Here is a 24164-nt window from a genome sequence, read left to right as displayed (position 1 = left end):
GGATAGCCATTTGTCTGAAACGGTATAGGGTTTCCTGCCTAGGCAGGGGGTTGGACTAGAAGACCTCCAAGGTCCCTTCCAACTCTGCTATTGTATTGTATAATCATTGGAGTGTCTTACCTCCAGAAGTTGTGGGTGCTCCATCACTGGAGGTTTTTGAGAAGACATTGGACAACCATTTGTCTGAAGTGTTATAGGGTCTTCTGCTTGATTGGGGGATTGGACTAGAAGACCTCAAAAGTCCTGTTCAACTATTATTCTGTTATTCTAACCACCACTACCATCACTAAACCATGATTGCCATCTTGACTTTCATCAATTTCCATGCGTGGTGTTATTCAAAACAGCAGGGCTTCTGAACAGCTTGCAAAGTAGGACGTCTTCTCAGCCATCTGTAGAAATTCCTTATCAATTTTACAGCCTACATCACTCAACAGTGTGGTTTCACCAACCACATTCTGAGCAATGGCAATTTTCCATCTACTTGCACCTTTTTTTTTGAATTTCAATGATAGTCCCCTTATTTTGTATTGTTCCTTGTTCTGTGTTTTCTGGGCAGATTGCTTTGAAAAACAAATCGAGGTAATACATGTGTATGATCCATAATTCAAGCAAGCTAAAAAGTAACGCCCTAATTTTTGCCTAACATTCTGGCTTATAAATGGCTTGGAAGTAACGATAATGTGTACATCATGAGAAGAATCTGGCAATTCTTATTTTTCTGTATATTCATCTCTTTTTAAATAGAATATTTCTATTGCTTCATACTGGGAACTACAGTACTTCTCAGTATGTGTTTAGTTGGCATCTTCCAAGAAAAGAAGGAAAGAAGATCTATTTCAAATGAGCTGGAGGAACAAAAAGCCAACTGCACGTGGTTTCGTCTTCCTTCAGAAATAGTGCGGTATCTAAGGAACTTCCAATTTCGTTAAAAGGTGTGAAATGTTTTTAATCTTTCAAGTCTCAGCTGCAATTAGAAAGAGTCTTACTATTAGAGATGGATGAATTCACCAAAGATCTCTCCAAAACACTTCCTTCTTATTCTCCAAGCATGCTCGAAACCTCCCCCAGATCTCCAACCAAAGGTGAGAATATTAGAGAGAAGGATAAAGGATTACAATAAAAACCCCTATTTCCGTCAAGAATCTAAACCAATTGTTGTTGTTGTTAGTTGCGAAGTCGTGTCCGACCCATTGCAACCCCATGGACAATGCTTCTCCAGGCCTTCCTGTCCTCTACCATCCTCTGGAGTCCATTCAAGCTCACGCCGACCGCTTCGGTGACTCTATCCATCCACCTCATTCTCTGCCGTCCCTTTCTTCTTTTCCCTCAGTCCTTCCCAGCATGAGGCTCTTCTCCAGGGAGTCCTTCCTTCTCATTCGGTGGCCAAAGTATTTGAGTTTCTTCTTCAGGATCTGGCTTTCTAAAGAGCAGTCAGGGTTGATCTCCTCTAGGACTGACCGGTTGAATCGCTTTGCAGTCCAAGGGACTTGCAGGAGTCCTCTCCAGGACCCTAGTTCAAAGGCCTCAATTCTTTGGCACTCAGCCTTTCTTGTGGTCCAACCTTCACAGCCATCCATTGCAACTGTGAAAACCATAGCCTTGACCGTATGGACTTTTGTTGGCAGGGTGATGTCTCTGCTTTTTAGTATGCTGTCTAGATTTAACTAATAATAAACCAAATAACTAAATTAAACTTTGGCAACACTGAACTGCTGCAGTCTGTAAACCTCAGAGCAGTTCTTTAAGTGGTCCTGTAGTCACTCTTGATGGGGGTAGTATGTCAGCCCTTTCAGGGTATGATCTAAAGGTCTTTCTGGTTTCACGGTTCCTGTTGAAAGAGCAAATGGAAGACCTCTCAAAGGGGACCTTTGTTCAGCTTTGCCTTCACTCCTATCTCGGTCAAGATGTCCTGGAAATGGTGATTCATGTACCGAACACTTACTCTGCTCTGTGTGAGGCTGCCTTTGGAGATTACTCAGAAGCTACAGCTGGTTCAGAGCACACCATAAAGGCTGTTGATAGAACAACCATAGCAGAGTAGAATTCACCCATCCTGAAACTGCTGGCTGGCTGTAAGCAGGGGTGCGTTCCGGCTGCTGCTACTGCCGGTTCGCTCAGAGATGCGCTGCGCATGTGCGCATGTTTGATGCGTGCTACTTGCATACGCAAAGTACTTTAAAAACAAGATGGTGGCGCCTATGGCACTGCTGATAGAACCAGTTCAGAAGCATGGCAGGCCGAGTTACTATCTACTCGGCCGAACCGGTCCAAACTGATAGGAACCCACCTCTGGCTGTAAGTACTGAGCCCAGTTCAAAACGCTAGGCGTCACTTTTAAAACCTCCCATGACATTGCACCAGGTTTTATCAGGCAACACCTTGTCAAGAAAGAATTTGCCCAGTTAGAAGAAACTCCTAGGCAGAGCTTATTGAGGTTCCCCACTGCCACTTGGCGTCTGTGACATGGGCCAGGTGACAGGTCTTCTTGGTGGTGGCCCATTCTCTTTGGATAAGATCACTTCCCCTTTCCTTGAATTTAGAAGGCAAGTTATATTATTCCAGTGGGTATTCAATCCCTGGATTATTCTACTGCCCCTTGTATATTTAATGTTCATTTTTTTATGCATCTATATTATGATTTGACTGCGTATACAGGTTGCATTCTTCATTTCATTGTCCAGGGTCTTAGCTGATTGTGGCAGCTTATAAATATGAGAGGGAGGGAGGGAGAGAGAGAAAGAGAGAGAGAACTGATGATAGTGGTGAAATTCAAATTGTTTTAATACTGGTTATGTGGGCGTGGCTAGGTGAGCATGGCAGGGGAAGCATACTGCAAAATCCCCATTCCCTCCCCACTCCAGGGGAAGGATACTGCAAAATCCCCTTGGGGAGAGGGGGCGGTCTATGAATTCAATAAATGAAATGAAAATCTCCATTCCCATCCCACTCCAGGGGAAGGATATTGCAAAATCTCCATTCCCTCCCTACTCCAGGGGAAGGATACTGCAAAATCTCCATTCCCTCCCTACTCCAGGGGAAGGATACTGCAAAATCTCCATTCCCACCCCACTCTGGGGCCAGCCAGAGTTGGTATTTGCCTGTACTCCAAACTACTCAAAAATTCCGCTACCTGCCAGAACCTGCTGAATTTTACCCCTGGACGGAGCGAGATGATAGATAGATGCGGGGGGGTGGGGGTGGGGAGACACAGAGGGAGGGAAGGAGGGAGGGAGAGAGAGAGAGAGACTGACTCCTGAATACAAATGATACACACCATCAATTAAATCTCCTATCTCATATTTTGTATGCAGAAGATTCCAGAATCAATCTTTGCCCCCTGTCTCAGTTAAAAGAAGCAGATAACAAATATTGCCAGTCAAGACAAAAAAAGTGAGCTAGGCTACTCTGTACAATGGAGAGGGGGGGGGAGGAGGGAGGGAGGGAGAGAGAGAGATGCTTTAGATCTAGGTGGTAGCTTGAATTTTTAAACATTTTATTTAAAGAAAGATGTAACTCTTGGCTTCATTTTTAAAATACTGTAGCAGGTTGATTGATCCTGACTTAGTAGAGAATGAATAACAGTTGTGTAATTGCAACTAGACTTTTGCAACACATAAATATAGTAGTTAATATGGCCTGAATTCCAGACCTTTGAACTAGTTTCATTCCACTGTGCATGTGTCTACACTGCTGTGTTCCTCCTACCAACTAAGCCAGCCGCTTCTCCCTCCCAGATGGCCAATGGAGTGTCATGAAAAGCAGGTGCTGATTGCTTCTAAGTCTTCAACACCACCACCACCACCCCACACACACTTTCTTCTCTCATTGTATTTGCATGTCACTTTTGAGTTCCGCATCTATAGGAAAACATCTGTCCTACAGTCCCAAACTGCCTTTGCATAGAGTTCCCTCAAGTTGAACTCCACAAGTCTTAAAGTTGCCAAGTTTGGGGACCCCTGCTATAAAGCCTTAGTAAGACCGCACCTAAAATACTGCATCCACTTTTGGTCACCGCACTATAAAAAAGATGTGGAGACTCTAGAAAGAGTGCAGAGAACAGCAACCAAGATGATTAGGGGACTGGAGACTAAAACATATGAAGAATGGTTGCAGGAACTGGGCATGGCTACTCTAGTGAAGAGAAGGACCAGGGGAGACATGATAGCAGTGTTCCAATATTGGAGGGGCTGCCACAGAGAGGAAGAGGCCAACCTGTTTTCCAAGGCACTGGAAAGCCAGATAAAGAATAATGGATGGAAATTGATCAAGGAGAGATTCAACCTAGACATAAGGAGAAATTTTCTAACATTGAGAACAATCACCAAATGGAAAACAGAAGTTGCCTTCAGAAGTTGTGGAAACTTCATCACTGGGAGTTTTCAAGAAGAGACTAGACTGCTATTTGCCAGAAGTAATGTAGGGTCTCCTGCTTGGGTAGGGGGTTGGACTAAACGACCTACAAGGTCTCTTCCAACTCTGTTAATCTGTTTTATTCTGTTTATTCTATTTTAATATTGTGCCAGTAATATAGGGAACTTCCCAATGGATGCAAGCCAAGGCAAAACCAAAACACCAGCCTGAAGATGGCGAGTGAGACCTCGCCGAAACGTTGCCAAGACGATCTCAATGTTACACGGGAAAAGACCCGAATACAACAAGACCAGCTAGGAGTTTTAAAATGTAAGTATTATTTTGAAGATACAAGCATGTGTTTTAAATATTTAATAGGCTGCAGGGAGCATCTCTGCAATGCTTTTTCAATTAGTCTCCAACACTTCGAGCAGGCAAGCCAGGCGCGGGAGGCCACAGCATCGATGTCTTCTTCCCTCCGTGAACCACCACTAAAATATTCATATTTGCAAATGTAGCCAAATTTAGCTTGGCGCTCTAATGAGCAAGTTAAAAGATCATTTCCCCCCTGTGGCTTTGTCCTTTGCCTGTTACAGATGAGCTGTGCAGTCGGCTTCCTTTCCCTTGCCCAACAATTTGTAGCGTAAGGACGGAGCTACGTGATGGGGGTCGCTGAGAAAATGTTACGTCTGGGAGATGTGATTTGTTTTCCTCCCCTCCTTCCAGCAGACAGAAATAATTCATGTAAAACACTTGCTGTGTGGTGTAAATCAGAGGCAAGGGGAGTAGGATTGCATTTCAATTTCTTTTTTTTTCTGTATGTGGCAGGTGAAGAAAGTTTAGCACCCACCCCTCTCCTAGAAGAATGAAATGCTTTAGGAAATATTAAAATGGCAGAATATTATATTTCCCTGGATGAGAAAAGGAGAAACATGTTTTAAAGACAAAGCAGCTGCCTGCAGCTCCCTTCAGCTACAAGGTGATGGGATTAAGACATGGCCCTCAGGACATGATAGGATTAGCCCAGGGGTGGGTTTCTATTTTTTTACTACAGGTTCCCTTGTGCGTGTGCGCGCTCGCATGTGCAGGTGTGTGATACTTCTGGGCATGCGCAGAAGTGTCCGGGCTGGTGGGCGGAGTTTGCTCGTAGGGCCGGTTTCCAGTTTGCTCGTAGGGCCAGTTTAAGCCCTCTGGAGCTTCAGGGGCCTTCCGGAGGCTCCCCCTGAAGGCTCTGGAGGATGAAAAACTACCATATGAGCAAACCGGAAGTCACTCCCAGTTTGCTTGTAGGGGCGTTTTTAGTCCTCCGGAGCCTTCAGGGACCTTCAGGAGGCTTCCCTGAAGGCTCCGGAGGGCCTCCGGGGGAGAGGGTGGTGGAGGCTGTTTTCACCCTCCCCAGGCTCCTATAAAGGCTCCGGAGCCTGGGGAGGGCAAAAAATGGCTTTAAAAAAGGCTGAGCTCAGCATGCGCGCTGGCCAGCTGACAGGGTAAGCCTCGCGTGCCCTGACAAATGGCTCTGCGTTGCCCATGCATGGCCCAATGGGAGTCTGACAAACAATCAGAATACAAGCTGAAATTCAAAAGCCCAGAGAGGGTATAAGACTTCAAGGCATTTGATTCTGTCCAACATTAAAAAACCATCTTTTCAAGCAGTCTCCATGTTTCCAGTGTCTTTCTCCCCACTTGGAACCCAGATGTATTTATGAACCTTTCACTGTACTTCTTCGGCAGAGAGTGTTTTAGGTCTGATGCCTAAACTTAGTGTAGGTTTGGTGTAACTTAGGAAGTACCGTATTTATTCGAGTATAACGCGCACACGTGTATAACGCGCACCCCTAATTTTCGATTAAAAATCGGTATAAAATTTTGTTTCACACCAAGCATTGTAATTGACAAAAAAACGTTGTTGAAAACGTGCCGCCATGATAAAAATCATTTATTGACAACGTAAACTGGTATAAACACAATACTGAAATAAAATTACCGGTAACAATATTTATTTAAAATGCTTCAAAGTCAGATTCATCATCAGATACACTAAAGAGTTGTTCCCATTCTTCTCGAGTTAATTTTTCATCAGTGTCCCAGTTGGCAGGAACATCTGTTTCTCCAGTTTCTTCGCTTTCTTCTGAGTCTGAATTCCACAGCAGGTCGTCTTCTGTGCCATCCATTTTATTACTGATGCCGTAACGTGTGAGCGAGGCGAGAAAATGAAGCGGCGACCATACAGCGGATAATAAGAATTCTCACCCCCAGTTCGGGCCGCCCACTGTACGCGACGAGGGGACGTTTTTTTTTCTTCGCCCTCGCGTACAGTGAGCGGCTGCAGCCCGGAAAAGGCGCAGTGCGAATTTACAATTCGCCTGTGCCGTCAATGGACTGGCCGCCACTGCCACCCCACCCCAGCCCTCGTTTATAACGCGCACCCAAACTTTGATTTCTTTTTTTGGTAGAAAATTTTGCGCGTTATACTCGAATAAATACAGTAACATACCTAAGACCTACCACAAATGTTTTTTTTTTTAAAATGATTCTGCACCAAAGTCTTTTCTCAGGATCCAAACAACTGGAATCCCTAGTTTTATTTGTGCTTTAATGTTTGTTTTTCTTTCTCTCTCCAGAGCCTAGTTTGAAAATGCTAATTTGAAACTCCTTTAATCAAGGAAGGATTTACCTTTCTAGTATTCCTGGGAAGCCTGACCTTTTTGAAGTTACTACTGGCAAAGGTTAAAGATGGCAAATGAATGGGCTTAGCCAATTGTGTCCCATCTGCACTCCAGGGCTGGCTGTTTGCTTTGCAGCTCAGGGGTTTATGATTTGCTTGAGCAACAGCCAGGAAGAGAGCAAGGGAGTGTTGTATGGCTTTTTGAACATCTCTGCTTCAATTATATTTCTTCCTTAGTTTGCCAGATTTCGATTCCATCATTATCTGAAAAGTCTAATTTAAAAGTGGTATACAACAATACAATAAAGCATTCACATCGCAAAAGTCACCACAACATTAAAAGTAGTTTTACAGTGGCATCAGTATAGTACCCCATTTCCCCCAAATTAAGACCTCGCTAGATAATAAGTCCAATCGGGCTTTTGAGCACCTGCGCTAAAATAAGCCCTCCCCTAAAATATTTAAATGCATACGCAGCCGGTCCCCACCATTTCCTGGGGGACAGAAAGGGGGGAACTTTCCCCATGCGCCCAACATGTACCTGCCATCCACATGGAATGGCCTCGCGGAGGCCACTCCCACAAACCCTAGATACGTGCCCCTTCTCTTGGTGGCAGCCACAAAAAGCCATGCAGGCCCAGTGATGCTAGGGGTGGCAAGAGTGTGCCAGAATCAGAGACAGAACTTCTGGCACTCTCTGGATCAACTGATCTGCAGGCCGAAGTTAAGGGCCTCCTGCATCTCAAAAATAATAAGACCTCCCCGAAAATAAGGCCAAGAGCTTATTTCAGGGATCAAAAGAAAATAAGACCCTGTCTTATTTTCGGGGAAACACGGTAACACCCCTAGAATAAATTCACAGTATTTCAATAAAAATTAGGGCTATTTCAGGTAGTAATAGTCGACTTACAACCACAATTGAGCACAAAATTCCTGTTGCTAAATGAGAAAGCTGTTAAGTGAGCCTTGCACTATTTTATGACCTGTCTTGCCACAGTTGTTAAGTGAATCACTGCAGTTGTTAAGTTAGTAACACAGTTCTTAAATGAATCTGACTTTCCTACTGACATTACTTGTCAGAAGGACACAAAAGGTGATCACACAACCCCTGGACAATGCAACCATCATAAATATGAACGAGTTGCCCATCGTCCAAATTTCAATCATGTGACCATGGGATGCTATAACTGTCAGAAATCTGAAAAATGGTCATATATATGATCTCACAAGATCTCACATATACAGTGTGTGTGTGTGTGTGTGTGTGTGTATCTATCTATCTATCTATCTATCTATCTATCTATCTATCATCTATCTATCTATCTATGCTGGTTTTGTTGTATTCGGGTCTTTTCCCGTGTAGGAAAAGACCCGAATACAACAAAACCAGCATACCTACACCCGTGAAAATCTACGAAAACATATATATATATATATATACATATATACATACACACACACACACACACACACACACAAACATATGAATATATAAAAAATAGGTTGAATTCAGTGGAAATGGGATATTACCCTGTTTCCCTGAAAATAAGACCTCCGTGGATAATAAACCCAATTGGGCTTTTAAGCGCATGCGCTAAAATAAGCCCTCCCCCGAAAATAAGCCCTCCCTGAAAATATTGCAACACGGCAGCAGCCATGAGGTGACCACGCTCACCGCCTCCCGCACCTCAAAATTAATAAGACTTCCCTGAAAATAAGGCCAAGTGCTTATTTCTGAGGTCAAAAGAAAATTAAGACCCTGGGGGGGGGGGGGGAAACACAGTTTGCCCAAAAATGGTAAATCCAGAAGAGATAATAACAAGAATGAATGAATGGGTGATGAAGGGATGTTGACTGTGAGTGACAGTACAAAATAAATATGTCAAGATTGTTTTGTCAAATGGAAAGGACTGGATTGCAAAATAAATAAAGGAAGGAAGAGTACATGGGTCAAAAGGAAGGGGAGGATTGAGAGGGTCACGGTTGGATAGCATTGAGATCTTGGAAGTAAGGTTAGAAGTTTAAAAACAAAAGACACTGGATGGATTTGTGAATGGGTGGGTGGAAACAAGGATGGCTTAAAGAACAGATAGGCATGAAGAGATCTAATGAATGGCTTTAATTTATTTAGCTTGTTTTTCGTGCTGCTGCTGGCTTCCTTTACGTAATATTATTTACTATGAAAGAGAATTGTAGACTGTGTGTGTTTTTGTGTGTACACAGCGCAAAGAAAACCAGGGGAATCAAAGGCAAATATTTCCTTGTTCTGAATGCAGGTTCCATAGTCCATGAAATGAAAGTTTAATTTGTTTCTTTTGCTGTTCAAGATCTCACAAGGAGAAGTGAATACAGGTAGTCCTTAACTTACAACAGTCCATTTAGTGACTGTTCGAAGTTACAATGACACTGATTTTTTTTTACTTGTGACTGTTTTTCACATGACCGCTGCAGCATCCCCATAGTCATGTGATCAAAATTCAGACACTTGACACCTGACTCATACTTATGACGATTGCAGTGTCCCAGGGTCATATGTTCACCTTTTGTGACCTTATTATAGGATAAGCTATATCTATCTTATATCTATCTTTCCCTTGTATCTGTGCTTTCCATTTATTGTTTGTGTTCATAAAAGACACTGAAGAACAAGCAGGCTCAAAACAGTCTAGCTTAATGGGTTGTGAAAAGGCACCCCAAGTAGCAGAAAACTGAGTTAATTTGCTAAACTAGGACTAAGGATGCTGTGTTGTTTAAACATAGCATTCTCATATGAATGGAATAGAATAGAATAACAAAGTTGGAAGGGACGTTAGAGACTTCTAGTCCAAATCCCTGCTTAGGCAGCAAACCCTACACCACTTCAGACAAATGGTTATCCAACATCTTTTTAGAAACTTCCAATGTTGGAGCATTTACAACTTCTGGAGGCAAGTTGTTCCACTGATTAATTGTTCTCACTGCCAGGAAATTTCTCCTTAGTTCTAAGTTGCTCCTCTCCTTGATTAGTTTCTGCCCATTGCTTCTAGTCCTGCCCTCAGGTGCTTTGGAGAATAGCCTGACTCCCCCTTCTTTGTGGCAACCCCTGAGATATTGGAGCGCTGCTATCATGTCACCTCTAGTTCTTCTTTTCATAAGACTAGACATACCCAGTTCCTGCAACCGCTCTTCATATGTTTTAGCCTCCACTAATCATCTTTCTTTCCCTTCTCTGCACTCTTTCTAGAGTCTCCACATCATTTTTACATCGTGGCGACCAAAACTGGATGCAGTATTCCAAGTGTGGCCTTACCAAGGCATTATAAAGTGGTATTAAGACTTTATGTGATCTTGATTCTATCCCTTGGTTTATGCAACGTAGAACTGTGTTGGCATATGAGGAACTGTTCATTTTGGAGCCAAAGAATTGGCCAAACACTGGCTGGGAAGCCTACTCAGTTTGGGAAAGCTTTTCAGTCATAATTCCATCCTAGTCCATGTTAGGAGAAGCTTCCATTCATTGATTCTAAAATAAATATGAGCGCATTGAAGGAACCGAAGCATGTTAAAAATAAATCAGCACCGCAGATGGCATTGCAGATGGCTAGAAGACAAGTTTAGAAGCCATGTGTTATTTTCTTGGGTCCAGGTTAACCAATCCATTAATGGAAAAATTACAGTTCATTAAAGATGGTTAAACTGTTCATTATGATACACAAAGTTTCTATCAACTGAACAACTTGAATCAAGTCATTGCTAAAGATGAACACAATTATCATTTGGAACTTAGCTTTCCTATTTAAATCCCACACACACCTGTGTTGTGTATAGTTTCCATAATGTGCGAGCCTTGGCAATGATCAGGGTTCAGATTACAAAAGGAATTAGATTGCATTGATTCCTGGAAAGGAATCAGATTACAAAAGATCATCATATTCTGAAAGACTTTTAAACCAAATTTAATACACTGGGACTCAATAACACACTTCTTTGGCGGGATTTACATGTCATGTCAAACTATGGGCTGTTTAACTCTGTTTACTAAAGAAACAACAGTGCCTTGTATTCGGGCAAAAAAGTAAATACCCTGGATAATGTCATAAGTCACGAGTCCCTGCGCACCTGCAAGATATCTAAGTCCAGTCCACCTAAAATTCCTTTCTTAACTCCCATGCATTTCTCTTAAATGTCACTTAGCCAGATTAATGTCAAGCAGTGGGGAAATCAGAAATCCAGGCAGTTCAAATGAGTATAAAGATTTATTGCAACCTTAAGCTCTATACAAGAATCTGGCCAACTGACCGTTAAGGGAATCATGAGAATTAAGAAAGGAATTCATTCCTTACCAATTAACTAACTATTAACCCCAGGGAAAACTAAAAATCCTGCCACCCACATCCATGGGATGAACTCCATGCTTTGCGCCCTTATCCCATTGCAGCCATCTCAACCCCATATTAAATAAGGCCATGGGTTTCTTTTGTGTTGGGGGGGGGGGCGTTTGAATCACAAAACATATGCAAGTAGTTCACAACTTATGGCCACAATCGGGACCAGAAAATTCATCATCAAGCAGTGCGATGCGTCGTGTAACTACACCTGATTTTATGACTTTTGCTGCAATTGTTATCATGATTTTGTCATCTTTCCTGCTGGCTTCCCCATTGATTTTGTTTGTTGGAAGCTGGCTGGGAAGTTCACTAATAATGATCACATGACCCAGGATGCTGCAACCATCATAAATGCAAGTTGGTTGCCAAGCACCTAGAATGTGATCATGTGACTATGGGGACGCCACGATGCTTCTTAGTGCGAGGACCAGTTGTAAGTCACTTTTTTTTCAGCACCGTCGTAGCTTTGAACAGTCACTAAAAAATGGTTGTAAGTGGAGGATTACCTGTGATTATGACAGACATTCCACCATTTCCATACTTGAACAGTACTCAAGTATTTAATAGGTGGGCTTGCATAACACATTTGTTCTTGATGCTCTCTGAGTTTTCTTGTTTTCTTGCAGATGCTTCATTACCCAAACTAGGTAACATCATCAGTGCTAATAAGGAGTGCTTTTCCCTGTCAGTTTATATTCTGGTGTCTTGCCTGCCTGTGTTGGTGGGGGTGGTCTTAGACAGTCTTTGGTTGGGCTATTTACTGATGACTCTTTGGCAGTTCCTTGATTGGGGTATTGCTTACTTGTTTGGTGATCTGAAGTTGACCTTGGAGTTAATCTATGCTGATCTCGTTGCTGATTACTGCTGGAGAGATACTTGGGTCTTTTTGTTCTAGAAGCCTGGCATTCGGACAAATCAGCCATCAGGAGACACATAGACCTTAACAACATCTATAGGTTATGCAAAAGAGACAGTCAACCATCCCCAAAAGAGAACAAAAGGACTCCAGCAATTCTCTACCACTTCAAACTGGTTTTCCCAGTTGCAATGTACGGCTGTGAAGGTTGGACCATAAGGAAGGCTGAGTGCCAAAGAACTGAGGCCTTTGAACTCTGGTGCTGGAGAAGACTGCTGTGAGTCCCTTGGACTGCAAGGCGATCAAACCGGTCAGTCCTAGAGGAGATCAACCCTGACTGCTCTTTAGAAGGCCAGATCCTGAAGATGAAACTCAAATACTTTGGCCACCTAATGAGAAGGAAGGACTCACTAGAGAAGAGCCTAATGCTGGGAAAGAAGAAGGGGACGACAGGTAATGAAGTGGCTGGATGGAGTCACAAAAACAGTCGGCGTGAGCTTAAATGGACTCCAAAGGATGATAGAGGACAGGAATGCCGGGAGGAACGTTGTCCATGGGGTCACGATGGGTTGGACACAACTTTGCAACTAACAACAACAACACTTCTCCACCAGCAATCAGCACCCAGATCATCATAGATTAACTCCAAGGTTAACTTCAGACCAACAATCAAGTAAACAATACCTCAATCAAGGAACTGCCAAAGAGCCATCAGTAAACAGCCCAACCAAAGAATCTCTTAAAACCACTCCACCCACATGTGACCCGCAAGTCACCAGAATATAAACTGACAGCAAACAGCATTCCAACGTCTGCAAGAAAACAAGCAAGCTCAGGGACCACCAAGGACCCCTCATTTCAACCCCGAGCTACAAATATTCACATTTGTTGGTACATATTTTCTTGTTTTGATAAAATCTTTGCTTCCTACCAATAGCACTAAATACAGCTGCGTTCCCACCAAAGCTTTCCCAAGTCTAAAGAGCAAAATATTTGTGGATTAATATTTTCAGCTGCATTTTCTTTCTAAATGACATAACCCATCGCACAGAACCTGAATGAGGCCAAGCAGATGGCAAAAGAGGATTGCTGGAGCAGAGGAGATCCTGCTATATGAACTGAAATTGAGGATTAAGAACAATTGTCCTACCAAACACTCCACGGCATCCGATTTGCTGAAAGTGTGTTCTGCGTGGATTAAAAAATATATTATGAATAAGTGCTAAACCTATATCGATAGAAAAGCATCTATTTAGCAAGTCTTAGAGGTTAGTTCAAAAAACGTAAGGGGGGGATTATAGCAATAGCACTTAGACTTATATATCACTTCACAGTGCTTTACAGCCCCCTCTAAGCAGTTTACAGAGTCAGCATCTTGCCCCCAAAAATCAGGGTCCTCATGTTATCCATCCTTTCGGAAGGATGGAAGGATGAGTCAACCATGAGCCTGGCGAGATTCGAACTGCCAAATCGCAGCCGCCGGCAGTCAGCAGAAGTAGCCTGCAGTACTGCACTCTAAGATTTCAAGCCAAAATGTGGATCGTAAAATCTAAAAAAATGTTTTCCATTACAAGCGTGGACCTAATCCATGCCACACCACATCCCTGCAATTGAATTCATTTATGTATTTCAAAAAAATTAAGGAAAGTGTCATATGGAAAAAGGGTTTTAAAAAAGATATGGGTTTGGTTGCAATTTTTGCTGGTGTTGGGATTTATATTGTTTATCATTTGAATGTACAAGACTAAATTCCCTTTAAAGTTATTTATTACATTTTAAAACAATATTCAGTGCAGTGGCATTAAATGCTATTGCAAACGTCTATGGAGATTCTGTCCTCCAGGTCATGGTTGTCCCAAAGGGACTTTTTCAAGGGGCAACTGGACTTTGTTCATTTCTCTTTAAGACGTTTCACTTCTCGTCTAAGAAGCTTCTTCAACTCTGACTGGATGGAGGGGAATGAAAACATTTATACTCCTTGCAGACATCTGGTTATTTGCATCCTTTTAGAGAGTCGTTGAGGTGACTTGGAGGTTTTTTCAGTTACCGCCGAAGAAGCTTCTAGGATGAGAAGCGAAACGTCTTCGAAGAAAAACAAAAAAGTCTAGTTGCCTCTTGAAAAACACCTTTGGGGCTATTGCACATGGTCCTAGGGCGTGTCAAAATTTTCAACTTTCAATTTCCAAACTTTAGGGGCGCTCAGAAGTTGTGATACGCCTCGGGGATTGTGAAGATATTTTTGTTCTGACCCAGGCTTCCTTAGAAAGCAAACGCAAAGTCTTAGTCCCAACAAAACCTCTTTTATTTACAACACTGTGAATTCCTTTCATTCACAGTTGGCAAGGCTTATCAAACAGTCTTTCAAAGGAATGTTTATCCACACGCACCTTATTCCATTAGGAGCGCTGCCAGATAATTAGTGTCCAATCACAAAACAAAGCAAAATTTGGCACAGAGTCTCTCATAAACAGAACTTCCCAGAGCAGTGAATGAATTGTTTCCTGCAAAAGCCCACTCCCCGTTCGTTCCACTTTTGTTTCCTATGGGAGGGGCCAATCACTTCCTAGGTATGGCTTTACTCTTGAGTCAACCCTGCTTTCTTAGTTGTTCATTTCTTTGGTCAGCTCTGCGCATGCGCACACTGGTAATAGGCTCCAGATGTTCCTCTGCCTCACTGCTGTCTATCTCCCTCTCTGTCTCCGATGCAGAGCGCTCGTCTGAGCTTTCCTCAGCACCCAGGACTGGCCCATGTTCCTCCCCAACCCTCCTCACTGCCCGACTCTGCTGCAAGCTCCGCAGGCCACCGGCGGACCACAACGATTTTGGTTACTTTAATATGATTTAGGTGTGCTTGATAAATATAACTTTTAAACATTTTGTTTGTTTCATTATGGTAATTTCATAGCAGACAGTGAAAGATATCTGGTTTCTTTAAAACACAGTTGGATGAACATGTATATCAGAGGTAGAGGCCTTGCACTTTCTCTATGGAGATTCTCAGTCATCCAGGTCATACCATATTTTTCGGAGTATAAGACGCACCTATTTCCCTCAAAAAAAAAGGGTGAAAATCTGGGTGCGTCTCATATACTGAATACAATATTTTTGGCCTACTGAAACCCCGCCCCCTTTGCAAAAATAGACATGCATAGGGTTTGGGAGGCTTGCAAAGTGCTCCTGAGGGCTGGGGAGGGCAAAAAGGAGCAAAAAATGGGCTGTTTTTGCCCCCCAGCCCCCAGGAGCACTCTACAAGCCTCCCAAAACCTCTGCATGCCCTTTGTTTTTGCGAAAAATGAGCCGTTTTATGCTCATTCCCCCCCCAGCCCCCAGGAGCACTCTAAGAGCCTCCCAAAGCTCTGCATGCCCCCCCCCTTTTTTCTTGCAAAAAAACGAGGCATCCCAAGGGTTTGGGAGGCCTGCAGAGTGCAAAAACTTTTTTTAAAAAAATTACCTCTTCAAAATCATAGTGCGTCTTATACTCTGGTGCGTCTTATAGTCTGAAAAATATGGTAGTTGTCTCAAACAAGGTCCACTTTCAACTGTCAGAATCCATCCCTCTGCCATCCAGTTACAACTTTCCACTAGATACTGGTCAACCCCAAGGATAGGCGGGTTATGTCTACAACAGCCAGGAACCACATTTTCCAGTTCACACGGTCAACCCTTTTACATATTTCCAGTAATTGAAAATCCAACAACCCAAAACATTAAATTTTTATTTCTGCCACAGTTCAATTCTGTCCATCCTTCACAAGTCTACTAAACAACAGTATAACAACTGAGGGTAATAAAACTGAGAAACCATTGGCGTTCAGTTTTATTTGTGGAAAATTTAGTAACCTCTTTGTTCTAAAACAAAGGTCTCCAAATTTGGCAATTTTAAGACTCGTGGACTTCATCTCCCAGAATTTGCCAGCTAGACGTATTGGCTGGAGAAGTCTGGGAGTTGAAGTCCACAAGTCTTAAAGTCTTAAAACAAGTCTGAAGACTCCTATCAAATGAGGACCAGATTTGCTCCTCTCTTTTTGGAGCCCCAATATCTGAATTGCCGAGAAGGTTTATCACATAAAAAAGCAGTAGATGTATTCTCTCTCCAGCCCCACTTCCCGCCTCTTGTCTTATTGTAACTAGACTTACTTGGATAACTTCATTTCTATTTGTTGCCGTATCTCCTGCCTCTCTTCGTCAGTCCTTCTTGGGAAAATGTTCCTATCTTCCAACTCCTGTTTCGTTGGCCTGTTCCGCAGCTTCACTGCCAGAAGCTCTTTCTTGCATTTTCTTGGCAACGTACCTGGAGGGTGCAATGAAAGACAATGGGAACATGTCAAGGAGATGAGCCCTAAAATAGCAAAGTTATCTTGTGATTAATAAATATAGCATGAGGATACCAGAAATATTTTCTGCCAATGGGTCTGTATAGGAGGAACAAGGGTTAATCACAAAGGAGCTACAGTTAGTCCTTGACTTATGAAGTGGGACCAGACGTTCCACTGCTAAGCAAGGCAGATGTTCAGTTACACCTGATTTTATAACCTTTTTGCTATGGTTTGTTAACTGGGTCGCTACAATTGTTAAGTGAATCATGTGATCATTAAACAAATTTGGCTTCCTCCAGCTATCCATGTCCACATCTTTCTGTCCTGGCCACTTTTTACAGAGGCATGACTGAGAGCGTTTTAACAAACTGCATCACTGTTTGGTTAGGTGGCAGCAGTGCCTCAGATAGAAAGTCCATACAGAGAGTGGTGAGGACAGCCAAGAAGATTATAGGAAGCTCTCTTCCCATTATTCAGGATACTGCCTTTAAGTGCTACGTGCTTAGTGCTCAAAGCATTGTTAAAGACCCTCACACATACACGCCATGGTCTGTTTCTGTTGCTTCCCTCTGGGAAAAGGTTTCAAAATATTTCTAGCAGGACTACAAGATTCTGTAACAGCTTTGTTCCCTATGCCATCCATCTGGTAAACTCACAAGATTCATTTTTCTCGCTATGTATATGTATACATCCAAACTAGATTGTGTTGTTCCTCATATAATATATGTGGGTATATCAGTGGTGAGTTACAGGCGGTACGGCCCATTACAGGCATACCGGAGCCTGCCGGGAGCACCGGGTACCGTTCCTGCCCTCCTTACCTGCATTTGAGCTCTTTGGCACTTCTGCGCATGGGCACGGAGTGTACTGCACCTGCGTGATGCTCCACTGAGCAGCTGGAGCATTGCAGAGGCGTCGCCGAGCATCGCAGGAGGTAAGGGCGCATGCACATGCTGCAGGTGTGTGTGGGCGTGCTGCGTGCATTCATGTGGTGGACACCAGGCCCCGTTGCACCGTACCGGTTGCACCAGGATCCGGAATCCACCACTGGGGTATATGAATAATTTTGCATTTATTTACTTACTTACTTACTTACTTACTTACTTACTTACTTATTATTTATTTATTTACTTACTTACTTACTTTTCATTTATTTATTTATTTATTTATTTATTTATTTATTTATTTATTTATTTATTTATTTATTTATTATTCTGTCATGGTTATGTAGTGTATATTGGAAGGGGTGACCCATTGAGAGCTATGAATGAAATTTCATTTTAATGTATGCCGATTAGTTCAAAGTGACAATAGTTATTATTCTATTCTATTCTATTCTATTCTATTCTATTCTAATCTATTCTATGATCATTCCATTCCACCCCTCGGTGGACCCCGGTGGCACAGTGGTTAGAGTGCAGTACTGCAGGCTACTTCTGCTGCCTGCCGGCTGCCTTCAATTTGGCAGATTGAATCTCACCAGGCTCAAGGTTGACTCAGCCTTCCATCCTTCCGAGGTGGGTAAAATGAGGAGCCAGATTGTTGGGGACAATTATGCTGACTCTGTAAACCACATAGAGAGGGCTGAAAGCACAGTAAAGCGGTATACAAGTCTAAGCGCTAGTGCTATTCCGCTCTTTGTATTCCATTTGTCAGAAGTCAACTGGGAAGGTCACAAATGGTGATCATAGATGGCTGTAACCATTGTAAATATGTGCCGGCTGCCAAATGCCTGAATTTTGATCATGTGAATATGGGGATAGTTGTAAATAAGACAACAGGTCATGTCTTTTTTCCCCTTTCTACTGCCATTGGGATTTCAAATGATTTTAAATGAATGGTTGTAAGCAGTAGTGGGATTCAATTTTTTTTTACTACTGATTCTCTGGGCGTGGCTTTGTGGGTGGGTGTGGCTTTGTAGGCGTGGCTTTGTGGGCATGGCAGGGGAAAGTTACTGTAAAATCCCCATTCTGTCCCCACCCCACTAACCTGCTTTCCAGCTCCATTCTCCTGTTCAGGGAAACAAAAGAAGATCAGCTGGGAGGCTGGGAGGCAGTGAGGGTGTGGCCAGCCTATTTGCCGGTTCTCCAAACTACTCAAAATTTCTGCTACCAGTTCTCCAGAACCTATGAGAACTGGCCTAATACTACCTCTGGTTTTCAGTCAAGGACTACTTCTATTAATGCCGGAATGCAGATTAGAAGCCTCAATGATTCAGAGAATTTCTGTACTTGGCCCATTACACTTCAAATCAGGTTACACTATATAAAATATAAAGTACATTTAAAAAAAACTTTTGAATCACTCTCAACTCGGGGAATATTTTCAAAATCCTTAGCTGAACTTTTCTGAATTGTTTCCAGGTTAATAGCGCCTCTTTTTTTGACAGCAATTCCATGCAATCTTATCGTAAAATAAGTTCGACGTTTCACAACATGGGTTGAACTTAGAGCAATTTTAGTAAGTGATTTTAGTGGTGTATTTAATGATTCACCTAATTTTCCCTTCATTCCGATATGCACATTTCTGTTGTTTAAAAAGGATGGGATCATTTTATGATACATCCCAGCCAAGGCGATCTATTTCCAAAACAAAATAATTATGTTTTATCAAAAGTATGAGGGTGAGAAAGAGAATGACTGGTTTGGTGCTACAGAGGAAATTTCCACAGTTGAAGGTGGGCTCCATCTTGAATTTTCCCAACAGAAGTACAACTTTTTCACCATGAAACCACAGAAGCCCTTAAAAGTCCTTTCCACATTATTATCAAGTCATTGAGAATTATTTCAAGGGAAACTTTGAAAAAAACCCAATCCATATTAGTTTTTCCACCTGTGGAAGGATGGATGGATGAATTTGCTGGGGGGGGAGGGAATTGGAAATAAAGGCTGGAATAAAATAAATTTTGTGAGTTGCTCCAAGAATGTTGTATTTGTTCCAGTTACTATCCCCATAATTACAATTATGCAAGTAGTCTGATAATAGAATAGAATAGAATAACAGAGTTGGAAGGGACCTTGGAGGTCTTCTAGTCCAAACCCCTGCTTATGCAGGAAACCCTACACCACTTCAGACAAATCCTACGTTTTCTTGAAAACTTCCAGTGTTGGAGCATTCACAACTTCTGGAGGCAAGCTGTTCCACTGATTAACTGTTCTAACTGTCAGGAAATTTCTCCTCAGTTCTAAGTTGCTTCTCTCCTTGATTAGTTTCTACCCATTGCCTCTTGTCTCAGGTGCCTTCGAGAATAGCTTGACTCCCTCTTCTTTGTGGCAACCCCTGAGATATTGGAACACTGTTATCATGTCACCCCTGGTTCTTCTTTTCATTAAACAAGACGTACCCAGTTCCTGCAACTGTTCTTCTTATGTTTTAGTCTCCAGTCCCCTAATCATCTTTGTTGCTCTTCTCTGCACTCTTTCTAGAGTCTCCACATCTTTTTTACACCATGGCGACCAAAACTGAATGCAGTATTCCAAGTGTGGCCTTACCAAGGCATTATAAAGTGGCATTAACACTTCCCGTGATCTTGATTCAATCCCTCTGTTTAAGCAGCCTAGAACTGTGTTGGCTTTTTAACATGATTACTAAAAACTATTAAACACAACCAACATGACTACTAGACACAAGAAGGCCAAGTCTCTGTTTTAGATATAGAGAGACACCCAACAAACACTGAAAAAAAAATACACTGTAGAAAAATCTTCCTACAGGTAGATGAATTCATGGGAATCCCACATCTTTACATCACTCATTTAAAATGCCAATTGAGCTTTCTCGTCCATTGTTCAATGAACCTAGCGCCACCCAGTGCCCAAAATGAAAAACATGCCTCCTGCTGGAAACACAGCAGAATAACAAAATACAGGTAGTCCGTGATTTACGGCCACAATGGAGCCCCAAATTTCTGTTAAGTGACTTTTGTCCCATTTAATGACTTTTCTTGCCATAGTTGTTAGTGAATCACTGCCGTTGATAAGTTAGTAACCTGGCTTTTAAGTGCACCTGGCTTCCTCGATGACTTTGCTTATTGGAAGGTAGTCATATCATCCCGGGACAGAGCAAAGGTCATAAATACAAACCAATGCCCAAGCATCTGAGTTTTGATCACACGATTATGGGGATGCTGCAAAGGTCGTAACTATGGAAAATGGTCATAAGTCACATCTTTCAGTACCATTGTAACTTTACACAGAGTTGGAAGGACTTTGGAGGTCTTCTAGTCCAACCCCCCTGCTCAAGCAGGAAACCCTATACCATTCCAGACAAGTGGCTGTCCAGTCTCTTCTTAAAAGCCTCCAGTGATGGAGCACCTAAAGCTTCTGGAGGTAAGCTGTTCCACTGGTTAATTGTCCTCACTGCCAGGAAGTTTCTCCTTAGTTCTAGGTTGCTTCTCTGATTAATTTCCACCCATTGCTTCTTTTCCTGTCCTCGGGTGCTTTGAAGAATAGCTTGATTCCCTCTTCTTTGTGGCAGCCCCTGAGATATTGAAACACTGCTATCATGTCACCCCAGGTTCTTCTTTTCACTAGACTAGACACCGTGGTGAATTTTTTTTAAAAAATGTTACTACTAGTTCTGTGGGCGTGGCTTGGTGGGCGTGGCTGGGGAAGGCTACTGTAAAATCCCCACTCCCTCCCCATTCCAAGGGAAGGATATTGCAAAATCTCCATTCCCACCAGTGGTGGGTTCTGGATCCCGTTCCTATCGGTACGGTACATGGACGTCTTAGCGCCTCCACGATCTTCTGTGATGCTCCAGCTGCTCCGTGGAGTGTCGCGTAGGTGCTGTATGCACCATGTGCGTGCGCGGAAGCCTTAAAAGACAGATAAGGAGCTTGGGCGGGCAGGTGGACCCTCCGGAGCACCATACCGGAATGGTATCCGGCGCTTCGGGCAGGCTCTGGTACGCCTGTACTGGGGGGTACTGCCTGCAACCCACCACTGATTCCCACCCAACTCTGGAGCCATCCGGAGGTGGCATTTGCCGGTTCTCTGAACTACTCAAATTTTCCGCTACGCAGGTTCTCCAGAACCTGTCAGAACCTGCTGGATTTCACCCCTGACTAGTCATATCCAATTCCTGCAACCATTCAATAATATCATTGCAACAAAATATGGAAGCTGCAATCCAAGATATTATGGAGATATCATTATCTCCCTTGTGACCTCTGTGGTTTGACAATGAAAGCCTGGGACTCTTAGCTGAAATAATCAACAAGAAGCCCAAATGTACAATAAAAAAAAAGATTTATTCATAGTTACTACTAAATTAAAAAGACTCCTTGACCACTTCCATATAGTTTTGCAGGATTCAATGAAACAAATCTTGGTCGGGTGGGTGGTTTAAAAAATGCAGCTCTCCTATAATCACTGATCCTGATAACTTTCCATCAGGTTTACATTTATTGTCTTAAGTAGATTGCTTGTTATCTGCTGGGGCTGCTGTATATTCCAAAGGTGAGGGTTTTTTTTTCCCCAAAAGGAAACTGGAATTTCTTGGTTTCTCTTTTGGAAACATTTCACTAGTCATTTAAGAAGCTTCTTCTGTTCTAACTGAAGGCCAAGGCCCATTTGTGTTCTTCTTTACTGCTCTTCCTCCTTTCTTACCTCTCTTTCCTTTCTTCCTTCCTACTCAAATAGACATTTTTTGGCTACGAAACGGTCAGGCACAAAGGACCATTGGTTGAGTTTAGCTACAACTCAACCAATGGTCCTTTGTGCCTGACACTTTCAGGCATAGATATATTGCTCACGCCTATATAAAATAATCTAGTCAACTAATGGTCAGCCTTAAATTGGCGCCTAGACAAGAATCAATGGAATTCAAGGGGGAATGGACTTGGCTGTCTTGCAAGGACTCCAAACTAATGATGCATTTAACTCCACCCTCCAGCTCCGCCTACCCTTTTCCTGCAGCAAGTACTGTTTTCTGTTTCCAGAGGTCAACACTGGTGTGCCCTTTTTGAAATTAGGCTGAAGTCTGCATATGCTCCTATGCCTGTGAATTGCATGATCTTCTCTTCAAATGTAACTGAACCGGAAAGCAAAAATAAACAATGAAGAAGGGAAAAGCAAAAGAAAGCAAACAGAACAAGGAAGCAGCGGGTAGGTAATTATCCAAACAGAGTGAACATTAATGGGTGAGAAAAATGGAAGAAGAGAAAAAGAACTTGGAAGGAAATTTTGGTCCTTGCACTTTCAAGACTGAATGAAGCATCCATATGAAATATCAAAAGGGATAGATGGAGATGTAGGGTTGAAGGAATTAGAAAAGAAAAGTGATTGCCCATGCTTGCTCTTACTCTGAAAATAGAAATTAAGTTTGGATAGTTCCTGGTGGAAGACATCCCAGTGGGAGAAAAGGAGCTTCCTCACATGTAAGCATCAGAAAAAGGATTGGATTTAACACCGAAAGATGGCTAAGCAAGAGTCAGAGTTCTAGGGTATAATGGAAATCCCAAGAAAACAATTCAGGTATCATGTGTCAACTCTGAAGCTGACCGGACTGAGGCCATTTTTAGGCTTCAGTGTTGCCACACTGGAGATGAGGGATAGGGAGGGGGGAATAGAGGTAGTTGGGGTTTATAGCCAAAACAAAATAGTTTCCCTTGGGAATCAAGGACATTCCGACAGGTGGCTGGAGAGAGGAGGAACGATGTCGCCAGGCTACTGGATGGGACCCTGACTGGACCATGTGACTGATTGTTTGGGAAAGAGGGGAAACTTTTACTTTTAATTTGGTGAAAACCATGGGAATATTCAGAATCGGTTTTCACCAGCCTGTGCCAATATGATATGTCCAATAAAACTATTATTTGAGGAACCTTCTTGCCTCTGAGTTCTGTTTGCTATGGGCGCATTACTTGAAACCCTGACATCACGGACAAAACAAAAAGGTCAAACAAGATGAGACTGAATAGACTCCTTTAGAGAGGATAATGAATAAATATTATTCAAGTTTGTTAAAGACTGGACTTCTAAATTAGGAGAAGGACTGGGACAGAGTTGGAGGAGACATCATTGAGATGTCAAGCGTCAATATGGTGTGGTGGTTAAGACACCAGGGTAGAGACTATGAGTTATAGTCCTGTTTTAGGCATGAAAGCCAGCTGGGTGACTTTGGACCAATCGCCAGGAGACAATGAGTTCTAGTCCCACCTTAGGTATGAAAGCCAGCTGGTTGACTTTGGGACAATCACCAAGAGACAGTAAGTTCTAGTCCCGCCTTAGGCATGAAAGCCAGCTGGGTGACTTTGGACCAATCGCCAGGAGACAATGAGTTCTAGTCCCACCTTAGGTATGAAAGCCAGCTGGTTGACTTTGGGACAATCACCAAGAGACAGTAAGTTCTAGTCCCGCCTTAGGCATGAAAGCCAGCTGGGTGACTTTGGACCAATCGCCAGGAGACAATGAGTTCTAGTCCCACCTTAGGTATGAAAGCCAGCTGGGTGACTTTGGGACAATCACCAAGAGACAGTAAGTTCTAGTCCCGCCTTAGGCATGAAAGCCAGCTGGGTGACTTTGGACCAATCGCCAGGAGACAATGAGTTCTAGTCCCACCTTAGGTATGAAAGCCAGCTGGTTGACTTTGGGACAATCACCAAG

At 42.8% G+C, this 24164-nt stretch overlaps 1 protein-coding gene across 4 annotated transcripts in view; it reads right to left on the bottom strand.

Annotated features, from left to right (window-relative positions):
• The window catches only part of PHACTR3 (phosphatase and actin regulator 3), a 303640-nt gene that overhangs the window by 94252 nt on the left and 185224 nt on the right, over positions 1-24164 (bottom strand). For all 4 annotated transcript variants that reach the window (XM_081948375.1, XM_081948374.1, XM_081948376.1 and 1 more), the window contains one exon: positions 16379-16532. In XM_081948375.1, the coding sequence (XP_081804501.1) occupies positions 16379-16532 (154 nt within the window). The remainder of the gene's footprint in view (positions 1-16378; positions 16533-24164) is intronic.

Source organism: Natrix helvetica (genome assembly GCF_964273705.1).
Source record: "Natrix helvetica genome assembly, chromosome: 3".
Lineage (NCBI taxonomy): Eukaryota > Metazoa > Chordata > Lepidosauria > Squamata > Natricidae > Natrix > Natrix helvetica.
Note: the sequence above shows the minus strand (reverse complement) of the source record. Positions and strands in the feature narration are given on the sequence as shown.